Source organism: Protopterus annectens, chromosome 2.part0, assembly GCF_019279795.1.
Source record: "Protopterus annectens isolate FY-2018-M chromosome 2.part0, PAN1.0, whole genome shotgun sequence".
NCBI lineage: Eukaryota > Metazoa > Chordata > Ceratodontiformes > Protopteridae > Protopterus > Protopterus annectens.
Window position 1 is genome coordinate 248,065,180 of NC_056728.1, and position 11,911 is coordinate 248,077,090.

The 11,911-nt window shown below is 45.5% G+C and overlaps 1 protein-coding gene across 1 annotated transcript in view; it reads right to left on the reverse strand.

Moving 5' to 3' along the window:
* Positions 1 to 5,645, reverse strand: part of LOC122792729 (RNA-binding protein 44-like) — a 1,860,938-nt gene extending 1,855,293 nt beyond the window's left edge. The window contains exon 1 of the mRNA XM_044060311.1: positions 5,467 to 5,645. Coding sequence (XP_043916246.1) covers positions 5,467 to 5,645 — 179 coding nt within the window. The remainder of the gene's footprint in view (positions 1 to 5,466) is intronic.
* Between the last annotated feature and the right edge of the window lie 6,266 nt (positions 5,646 to 11,911).

Consider the following 11,911-nt stretch of genomic DNA (forward strand, 5'->3'; position numbering starts at 1 on the left):
TGACCTCGAAGGCGCCCCGATCAGGCGGGGCCGAAGATCCCCGCTCCGAAGAGATGAGGATTCCTCACGGCACCGAAAGGGACGGCTCCGAGGCCGATGTCGGGGCCGAGCTCACCAGCGCCGAGGCTCCGAGAGGGAGAACGGGCTCGGACAAGGGTCCGATGCCACTCTTCCCCTCGGAGCCGATGAGGGAAGCCCGGCGCCCAGATCCCTCCAAGGAGGAGATCGGAGCCGACGACGAAGCCGCAAGTGGAAGTATCGGCTCCGACGCACTGACAGTCACGGCTCCGAGAAGCTCCGGCTCCGAACTCATCGGAATCGGAGGAGGAACTGAGGAAGGGATGGGTATAGCCACTGACCGTTGGGTAGGGCTATGCAGTATTTGGGCTAGTGCCTGGGACTTGAGAAGTCTGCTCACCACCCTCTCTAAATCATGGTCGGACAGTCTGGAGGACTGAGAGGAGTGAGACCTATGGCTCCTCTCTGATAATAGTGGAGATCCCGGGACCGAATGGATAGAGCCAATGGATGGGGATCTAGACCTTTTTCTAGTAGATGGCTCCAACAAAACTATCGGAGCCGTCTGAGTCTCGGACCTCTCGGCTCCAGCCGGAGCCGAGGTAACCGTTTTTGTCTTAGAGACATTGGCTCCAGACGGAGTCGATGTCGAAGAAGCCTTAGAGCCACCAGTGGACGGCTCCAAAGCTGGAGCCGACGCCTTGGAAGGCTTGGAAGGTTTTCCTGACACGGTCTGGGTCAGGGAGCCTTCAGGCTTTAATAAGCCTCGCAGTATCAATTTATTTTTGCGTTCCTGCAGGACTCTTGGACTGAAAGCGTGGCAGACAGAACAAGAGTCTTGCAGGTGCAAAGGCCCCAGGCAATATACACAAGAACTGTGACCGTCTGTCAGAGACATTTTCTGACAGCACGAGTCACACTTCTTAAAGCCTGAGACCTTAGAGTCTTTAGACATCCCAAACAAAAACTGTGAAACACAGACACACACAGACACACCTGTTAAGAAAGGGGAAAAAAATCCAACCACTCCCACAATAAGTATGACTGAGGGGAAGGGAGGAGGGCCCGAAGGCCTAAGAAAATTAACAAGGGATAAACGGGAAAAACAATTAGGGGAACCCGAAGGAGACTAGGAATAGTTAAGTAATAAACTGTAAAGAAAACTATTCTAAGAAAAAAATAAGGGGTTTTGAAGTTTTAGAACTATAAAAAGTCACTAACCTGCAGAGCCGGTAGAAAACAAGCACCTCGTAGCTAAAGCGGCAAACGAGATCTGGGTATTTACCGCCTAGCATTGTGGGATATAGGGGAGCCTCGAGCCGGTGGAAATAGCTCTGGAGCTTTAGTATTGGCCAAGTCGGAGCAGAGGATCGGCTCCGAACCCATCCAGCAAGAATGAAGGCGAGATTGACAACTTAACATCTACTATTTACATACATTCTACAGTACATACATCATAGATCTTCTTCCTTTACAACTACTGTCATTCAGTCCAACAGTTACTTAATTTGCTAAATTCCTGCTTTCCCTTAAACTTCAATCCTCTTCCTGAATATTATTTTCAATGTACTGTTCCCACAAATTCATTAATTTATTTCTATGTAATGTGCTCCTTCCCTTTTCTACAGATCCCACATCCAGTTGTTTTAACTACTTTACAATACTTCATTCAAATACGGATGGTTTAGATTCTGATTTCCATTTCTACTAATTGTTTTTTTTTGGCAGTCAATAGAATTTAACTTAAGGCCTTATAATGTCTATGTAATTCAGATCTTGTGTCCCAGCTCAAAAAATAATTTCTTTAGTTACAGCTATTTGTTCCTCCAACATTTCTGACAGAGTACTCTACATGGATTTTTTAAATTCTGCCAACTCATTACACTCCCAAAAAACATGTTCCCAGTTACCTCTTTCTTCCCCATTACATCTACAACACTTGCTTTCTACCTGAGGTAAAATCCTTTGAAGTCTGCTTGGGGTATAAAAATACCTATGCAGACACTTCCAAGAAAAAAACTTAAATCTTCTGGAATATGATGTACACTTGGGAGCTATACATATGACCTCTCGTTCCACAGTAAATTGTGTTTCCAGTCTCTCTCCCCAATCTTTTCTAACCTATTCTTACTGATTCTTACAGTTATCATGCAATATTTTGTATGTACTTCTAATTATCCATATTAAACAGCAGCTTCTGTTCAAGATTTGACTAAAAACTCTACCACAGCAGGTCTTTCTTAGAACTGTCCAATAATTTTCTATTTACTTATACTCTGATATCAATCACTGGTAGGGAAGGCAGTTCAAACTTCTTCTTCTTGACCTTATCCCACTCTATACTTTCCCTCTCTAGTTATTTGCTCACAATACCTTGGCTCCTTTGTCAGTTTTCCCCACAAAATTCTAGTCCCTTCTTGCATATTTTCTGTACCCCTACTTGCAGTCATCTCTATTGGCAAAATCTACTTTCTTCATTCCCATGTAGGCCTAGTACTTAGAATACGTTCTGCAGCTTTACGAATATAATATTCTGTATGGTTATTATTCTCCTTGAGGATCTGCATTCAAAATCCCGCACTCTGTCTTTAATTCTTGAACTTCACTCTGCTTCATCATCATCCCTTTTAGCTTTGAATTAGAACTTTCAACTTTTGTCATGTATATGAGCATATACTGCGCAGCTCTAAAATATTTCTTCACATCAGGCATTCCTAAATCACCTTGTTCTATTGGGAGGATCAACGTATCCCACTTAACTCTTGCCCTCTTTCCCTCCCAGATAAATTCCTTCAACTCTATTAATTACTGTCCAGAACTTCTTGTCTGGTTGATAAACATATGTCTGACGTGTATATAAAACTAAATGGAAAAAAACATTTTCACTACTTGTAATCTTACTATCCATATCTATAAACAAGAGCTCCCAGTTTCTCGGTTTTTGTATTATCTTTTGTTTATTCTCTTCACAAATATCCTTATCTACCATTATAGAAGCCTTTTGATTCATACATCAAAACACTTCATCTTATTGTGTCCTCATCAATATGGGTATTGTTGAACCAATTTGTGTGTGGTACATAATTTAAAGCTATAGCCATTGTTTTAGTTTCATTAATTTTATATCCCGAAAAGACAGGAAACTGTTTCAACATGTTTCACAACATAGACATGTCTACGCTGCTGGGTTGTGGTTTTATTAGTCTGAATGTACCCTGCCATGCCCTTAAGGGATCAGTTGCATATATCCCATTGGCCTCCGCTACAGACGTTTTAAAGCATTTTTTTAGTGAAGATTCTAGCTTGGCTGGGTTTTTCTTACAGGTTATTATCTATAATTTTCCACACATTTATAGTAAAAGTTTCCACAAAACATAAATTTTAGTGACAACCACTAAAATACAATTTCTATATGAAATATTAAAGTAAACTTTTCCTCAGAAAATTAGGTAAAGTGGAATGATTTGCCCAGAAGGGTACTTATCTCCCCAGCCCTAAAGTGCTAGCTGACTATCACCTGTAGCCCAAAGGAAGAGTGCATTTCGACAAAAGTTAATTCTAAATGTTTACCAGCCGAACCACTGATTTTATATGGCTCTCCTCAATCCCTTCAGCAGTCAGTGGATTCATGCTGGTTGTCATATCTTTGACGGGATATTATCCATGCATTTTAGCCTACTGCAATAGTGATAAGCTATGTGTTTACCATAGCTCTGGATCCTTTATATCCTAGTGTGTTTAAAATGAGTAATAGGATCCAATCTAGCCTTTTGTTAGTGGTTCTTACCTCAAGTTCCTTCAGAAAAAAAATCTTTCATGATTTCCTGTGCTCTGACTAACCTCAGATCGAATTTGCTGGCTAACAACAATAGACTTTGCATTTTAATGCTTTTTATAAGAATCTGTTAATAAGGAGAATAATAGTGAGGGGGTGTAGAGAAACCCCAGGGGGCAGTAACAGATTAGACTATCTCTTGGTGTCAGAAGGGATTAGGAGAAGATGATGCAGCATTTGGTGTTGGATGAGGACGCAACAAGGTCATAGTATGGCTCACCCCAATAGCTGAAGATTTGTTGTACTACTGTGGGACTGAGAAACCCCTCATGAGGCTTTAGGATGGATAAGCTGAGCCTGTCCGCTAGGAAGTTTGGCCTTTCTGGGATGTGAAGCGCAAAGAAATCATTCAATGCAAAACCCTCATGGCCTCTTTCCAAAGTGGGCAAGATTTTGTTCTTTTTTGCTCATGTATCACACCACTGACAAACTGTCTATTGAGTGAATATCAATCTCAGTCAAAGGAGGTTGTGAAATTTTTGCAAAGAGAGGAGTACATCTCTCATGTCCAGAATGCTGGTATGAAGATTGGCCTCTGCTTCTGTTCAAAACCCTTGAACCTTTCTCAACTCATAAATGCCCCCATCCCAGAAAACAGGCATTTATGGTGGCTGTTGCTGAAGGTGGTGGAAGAACAAAGGGCCTTCCCTTTGTTACTGTTTGAGAGTGTAACCACCAATTCAGACAACATCTGCACAGCTGGTGTGTATGTGTATGACAACTGAGAAGGGATCTAACAGCTGGGACCAGTGAAGGCTGAACATCCACTGTAAAGTTCTCATGAAACAAAGTGTATGAATGACCATCACAATGGCTGAAGCTATCAACTCAAGAAATCTGAAGACCAGAGAGGCCGGTGGCATGTGTTGATCTAACAAGCATGGAGTCACAGTTCTGACAAACTGAAACCTGTCAGAAGGAAGATGGACACTGCAATCTGTAATGTCAAAATGAAACCCTGCAAAGATCATGGACAGAGTGAGTGAAAAATGTGATTTGTTGAAGTAGACAGAATACCCAAGAATAGGCAGAGCTGTTACAAGTAATCTCCAACTTTTATGAGAATCTCTGGTTGTAGCAGGAAGGACATAATCATCTAAGCCTTGGGAATATTCAAATACCTTTTGGTCACTAAGATGGGCTATAACTACTGCCATGCACTTGATGAACATCAGGGGAGCTGCGGTGACATCAATCTGTCTTTACCTACATTAAAATCAATGTTACTGAACCTCTGTTAAGACTTCAGTGATCACATTCAGGAGAAATTCCAATATTGAGCACTGTTACAATGAAACTAAATGGCACATGGGGTAGGGTGACAGCCTTTTACATAATACAAGGACCAAATAGTAACTGAAGAACAGCAAGAAGACCGATGTAAAACAGCTATTGACATTTACTGTGATATAAAGGTCACTTCACAGATCTTCTGAAACTCAGACATATTCCCTGCATAATGTTGAACACAGGACATACTGCTTGACAATTTATGACTAACTGCTTTATGCTTGCAAAATAAATTAAAGATGTTCAAGGAACACTCGTTTGTTTGAAAACAACCTATAGACATTAGTCTGGTAACGTTGATATGATAAAACAATTTGTCATACCCCTGCGTGGTGAAGCATTCTTTCTCTTCCAGTACTAACTGATGCAGTCTCAAACAGTGCTGTACACACATAAAATACTGCAGTTCCAGAAGTTGTAGCTCTGCCTTTACTGCCCTCTGCTTCAACGCCTGGTAGGTGGATGACTGATCATCTTTGTTTCCATCATTACTATATCCCATGTAACACCAGTTATTAAAAAAAAAAAAAAAAAAAAAAAAAGCAATCACTAAAATGCAGCACATGTGTCTTAATTTTGCATTTTATATCAGCAATCATATATAATCACATCAAGATATCTAGACATCAACTTGGGTAAAAGTTTTTTTTTACTAAAATTCTGTGTCATTTTTAAAATCTCTCTCTCCAGAAAAAATATACGGGGACAGAAAACAAGCTCATGGTATTACTGCAGAAGCATGAACTTATGATAACCTTTTCCCTATTAAAAGTAACAGGAAGCTTACAACCATCACACTACATTTCCCTGGTGCTGCAAAACCCATACTTTTCTTGATCTTAATTTTTATCCAAATCAATGTCTTGCACCAAAGTCATATTTCACTAGAATTAGCTTCAGCTGCTAAAGAAAGCACCACAGCAGATCTTTGATAGCACTTTTTGCAACAAATTCAAGCTGTTCCAAAATTATTCTCAGACACATCCCTTCCCCTTTTCTCTAACCTAGAAATATCAAAGTTAAAAAATATGAATTATTACAAATTGTTATTCTTAGCAATACGCATGCACACCAATTAACAGAACAAAAAAGTTACATGATTTTTCTGCTGCTTTCTTAAGCTCAGCACAATATTTCTAGCTTGACAGGTAGTGCATCTGTGTAATGAGCTTCCAAGTCTGCCAGAGATGGCCAGTGGTCAGCAGAGGAAATGTATTTATTTATTCCCATTTGTCTACTAGGAGAGTCTTGACTGAGCAGAACTTTTAGTTATGTACTCACCATAACTTCAGATGTTTGGGATCCATCTCGCCTACATTCTGACTGATGGGTTCGGAGCCGATCCCTCGGCTCCGACTCGGCACGCTTATGCCAAAGAGCGAAGTCTCTTATTGGCTGAGCTTACTATATCCCAGGATGCACCACTACCAGTCCCCCAGATCTAGTTTGTCCGCATACATGCACACATGCACGCCCTGCTTATATAACATCGTCAGATGAAACAAGATAAACAGTAGAACTCAAAACCGTTCAATCTCTTCTGATCTCCAAGGCAGGGGAAGGAGGGTGGGTATTAGGAATGTTGGCGAGATGGATCCCAAACATCTGAAGTTATGGTGAGTACATAACTAAAAGATGTTATGTGATCCTATCTCGCCTACATTCTGACTGATGGGACAGCGTCCCTAGCACCTGAATCCTGGGTGGCTCACTGGAAAACACTCCTGAGTACCGTGGAACCAAATGATGCTCGTCCTTTAGATGCCACATCCAATTTGTAGTGGGAAATGAAAGTGTGCGGATTGGACCAAGTAGCCGCAGCACAAATCTCCGATATAGCGAGCTTGGAATGAAAAGCTATAGAAGTAGCCATAGCTCTGGTAGAATGAGCTTTGATAGATGTTGTAAGTTGCTTATTCAAGAAGAATAAGCCTGAGTTATGCAATCTCTGATCCATTTGGAGATAGTAGCTTTTGTGATGGTTTGACCCAATTTATTATCTGAGAAGGACACAAACAACTGGTCTGACTTACGAAGTTGCTGAGTCCTGTCTAAATAGAAGCGTAATTGCCTGTGAACATCCAATTTATGGAGAGTGTATTCTGCTTCATTGGGGAATTTTGGGAAGAAAACTGGTAGCTCTAGAGATTGTTGGAGACAGAAACTAGAACAGACCTTTGGGACAAAGGATGGATTAGGCCTAAGTGATACTCTATCCTTGTGGAAAATCAAGTACGGTGGTTTAATAGACAGGGCTTGAAGCTCTGAAACTCTTCTTGCAGAAGTAATTGCAACTAAGAAGGCAGTTTTCCAAGACAGATATTTTAACTCACATGTAGCAGCCGGTTCGAAAGGGGAAGATGTTAATGCGCGAAGCACCAAATCAAGATCCCACGGAGGCGCAGGATGAAAAACTGGGGGTCTTAACAGGCCCGCACCTTTAATGAAAGTTTTGCATAGTCTGCTGCTCATCAATGGAGGATCCATGGATTCGTGGAATTTAGAGATAGCCGCTAGTTGGACTTTAATAGTAGAGACAGAAGATCCTTGATTAAACAGGGATGTTAAGAATTTCAAAACCTCTGGGATAGGAGCAGTGATAGGGTCTAAGCCCTTGAGTTGAGCTCCAGATAGCAAACCTCTTCCACTTACTGAGGTACAATTTGTTAGTGGTGGGTTTGTGGGCGAAGATAAAATGTGAACAACTTCCGGGTCTAGTGTGTGACTTCTGACTAAAGTCGGAAGTGGAGGAGCCAAGCTGTCAATTTCAAAGATCGAAGGGACTGATGCTGATGTCCCGACTGATGAATTAGCAGGTCCGAATTAGGTCTAAAGTCCACGGATCGTCCACGCATGCTTCTTCAGGTAAGGAAACCATACCTGACGAGGCCAGTATGGGGCAATCAGTATCATTGCGGACCCCAATTGAGAAGCTTTTGAATGACTTTGGAGAGAAGTGGAATCGGAGGAAAGGCATAAAGTAGCCCTGTTGGCCAAGGTTGTGCTAGAGCATCCATAGCTGGTACTCCCTGATGTGGGATCAAGGAGAAGAACCTTTGGCACTTGGTGTTTAGTGGAGTTGCAAATAGGTCGCAGCACGGCGTCCCCCATCTCCTGAAAACCTGAGCTGCTACTGTTTGGTTTAGAGACCACTCGTGAGGAGAGAGAATTGTCCTGCTCAATTTGTCTGCCAATATATTTGATTTTCCCGGAATGTGGGTCGCTACCAAGAAGCAGTTGGTAGCTACAGCACATTCCCACACTCTCATGGCCTCTCTGCAAAGGGGGTAAGATCTGGTCCCTCCTTGTTTGTTCAGATACCAGACCACCGACATGTTGTCTGTGTGGATGGCGATGATGCCCTGAGGAAGAAACTTGTGTAAGGCCTGTAGGGATAGAAGTACAGCCCTCATCTCCAACACATTGATGTGGAGAAGAGCTTCGTCTGGAAGCCAGGAGCCCTGAACTAGCCTGCCCAGACAATGCCCCCCCCACCCTATCTGGGAGGCATCTGTCGTCAGGGTAACCACTGGAGAGGGAATAACAAAGGGGCTTCCTTGATTCAGATTGGATGTCTGAAGCCACCAGCGAAGGTCCCGTTTGCATGTTTCCGTAATCATGATGTGATGATTGAGGGGAAGATCCTGAAAGGACCATTGAGTTGACAATAGCCACTGAAGAATCCTCATGTGCAATCTTGCCAGAGGAACTAAAAGAACCGTGGCAGACATTGAGCCTAAAACTTGTAGAACCATCCTGGCTGGGGCTTTGGATCTCGAGATCAGAGCTTGAACTTGGCCCTGTAAAGTTTGGATCCTTTCGGCAGGAAGAAAGACGCGCATCAATCTTGAGTCTATCTCTGCTCCTATGAACCTTATGCGTTGAGAGGGCAGCAAGACAGACTTTGACCAATTGAATGTAATCCCCAGGGTAGCACCCAGGGAGATGGTGGCTTTGAGGTTGTCCATTAGTAGATGCCTGGTGGTGGCAGTCAGGAGCCAGTCGTCCAGATAGGGAAACACTTGGAATCCAAGACTTCTCAGGTGAGCCGTCACTACTGCCAAACACTTGGTGAACACCCTGGGGGCTGTGGTGGGACCAAAGGGCAGAGCACAAAATTGGTAATGACTGACTCCCAGGCTGAAGCGCAGATACCTCCTGGACGCCTGATGTATCGGTATGTGATAATAGGCGTCTTTGAGGTCTATGGAGCACATCCAAACATCCTTCTCCAACAATGGGAGAATGGATTGTAACGTGACCATTCGGAATTTGGATTTCGTGACGGATTGGTTCAGTCTGCTGAGATCCAATATTGGTCTCAGGTCCCCTGTCTTTTTTGGCACTAAAAAGAACTTGGAGTAATTTCCTGATCCGATCTGGTCTGTGGGGATGACTACTTTTTCTAGCAGCTTTAAAGCTTCTGCGGCTGCCATTTCCCTTTGACTGGGTGGTGGGTCCGGGATTCTTTTGGACGGTGGGGGCGAGTATGTGAATGGGATGGTGTAACCTCCGGCAATGATCCGAAGCACCCATCTGTCCTGAGTGATTGACTCCCAGGCTTTTAGGTGCTTGGCAACGACACCCGACTGGCTCGAGCAGCACAGCCGGGCAATCCCTCATGATGTGTGGGAGGCTGAAGAGCCACGAAAGGACTCGCGGTCTCCAGAATTGCGGGGCCCTCTGCCGCCTCTGGGACGGCGTCTCCCTGCGTCCTCTGCCTCTGGAAGGGGAATCTTCCTGCTGTTGGGGGAAAAACTTACGAGATTTGCGGAACCACATTTTCCCCCCTCCTTTAGCCTTGGGGTAAGGCCGAAAGGGAGTGGAATAACGGGCACCTACGGCAGATAAAGTTTTTCCCTCTTGCTCACAGCGGGTAAGGGTGTCTTTAACCTTGGGTCCAAACAAGGAGGACCCATCAAAGGGAGCGTCGGCGAAGGAAGACTTGAAGGCCTCCGCAAACTGACAAGCGGAGCCAGGCTTGTCTCCGTAGAGCCACGCCTGTGCCTGCCGCTCTACCCGCCCCTTCGGCCGCATAGGAAATGAGCCTCATGGACGAGTGAGAAATTGACGTAACGATAGCCAACTGAGAGCTAACCGACTGGGCTAGCTGCTCAGGTAGGTTACCCGAGAGGGAATCTGACAACTCCTTGACCAGATCCCTCTGAAGCCTGGTAAAATGTGCCAAATAATTCAGAGACCTTAAAGTAAAGGCCGCTGAAGTCAGGGTGCGCTTCCCGTACCTGTCCATACTCCTAGACTCCTTATTAGGAGGATGGACGGACGTTGAAGCCTCTGCCACGTCCTGTTGTGTAGCAGATGCCACCACCATGGCATCTACAGCCACGCCTTTAGTGAGGAACTCCTTCTCGGGGAGCAGACAAAAATTTATTTGGACGAGAAGGGACTGGTTCCACGGTATCTGGATGTTCCCACGCCCTTCGACAAACTAAATCCAGAAGCTCGTCAAAGGCGGAGACACCCAGGAGGCGGAGGGCTGAGCCCCAAAGGCCTTGAGAAGCACTGACTCATCAGCAGAGGGGTTTGGATATCCAGCCGCCTCGTTGTTTGAGGATCTCTAAGATGTCTGCAAATGAGACATCATCCGAGGACAACCGGGACCCCTCTGCATCATCAAGATCAGTGTCGATGTAATAGACTCGGGGGAGTCCACGTGCTTCCTCTTGCACGATCTCTTCCTTGGGGTTCCTCCAAGACAACTCGAAGAACCCTCAGGAGGAGGGAACCCCAATGGGGTAACCTCAGGCCCAGGGGCTCCGCTGACTACGGACAGGGAACTGCCAAAGACCCAGTCTCCACGCCCAGGGAAGGTGCCGGTAAAGCCGGAGAGATGGCGAAGAGGACTTGGCCAAGGCACTCCTCATGGCTCTGAAAGCCGGACCCCAGAATCCTGGGAGTGTCCGGTCCCCGGAGCCATGATAGCCGACGGAAGTCCCGCAGCCGAAGCACCGAGGGGGAGGCTCGGAACCGAAAGCATAGGTCCCGAAACATCACCCCCGGGTCCAGCCGAAGAAGTCCGTGTACCAAACTCGGACCCGAAGGCCTGGGTTGGAGTAAGGGTCGGAGCCGACCCTAAGATCTCCACCGGCTCCAACAGCACCTGCTCCGACGGAGCCGAAGCAGTCGGAGGAGGAATGGCAATGGGGTGGGCCAGGGTCATCGGCTCCGAAGCCAACTGGGTCGGAACCGAAACAAATTTTTGGAAGACTGGGGACTGAAACAGTCTTTGGAGCACCCTGTCTATATCAGAATCTGACATTCTCGAAGACCGAGAGGAAACTGAACGGGTTCGAGACGGCCTCTCCAACGGCCCCAAAGGACTAGGGGACCGGCTCTGAGGTGACTCGCTGACTATCGGCGCCGAAGGAATACACACACCAGATTCCATCGGTGCCGAGGTGGACTTCGGCGCCGAGGAGGAAGTGTCTGAGCGGGCGACCCTTGTCGGCTCCGAGGCCAGTGGAGCCGACGAAGGTGACCCGCCTCTCGATGCCCCAGCCATCGGCTCCGAAGCCAGAGGAGTCGAGACTGGTGGCATCGAGGCAGACCGTTCCGACCTCGGCTCCGAAGTCCTTGGAGCCGAAGGAGAGGCCTGCCTATGTCTTTTGGCGGTCGGATCCGACGGACTGGTCGGAACCGACGCCCTTTTCTTTTTAGCCGGAGAAGGAGAGGATGCCAAGGCTTCTTCAAAGGAAGGTTTAATTAACCCCTTAAGAATCAATTTATTTTTCCTCTCCTGGAGGACCC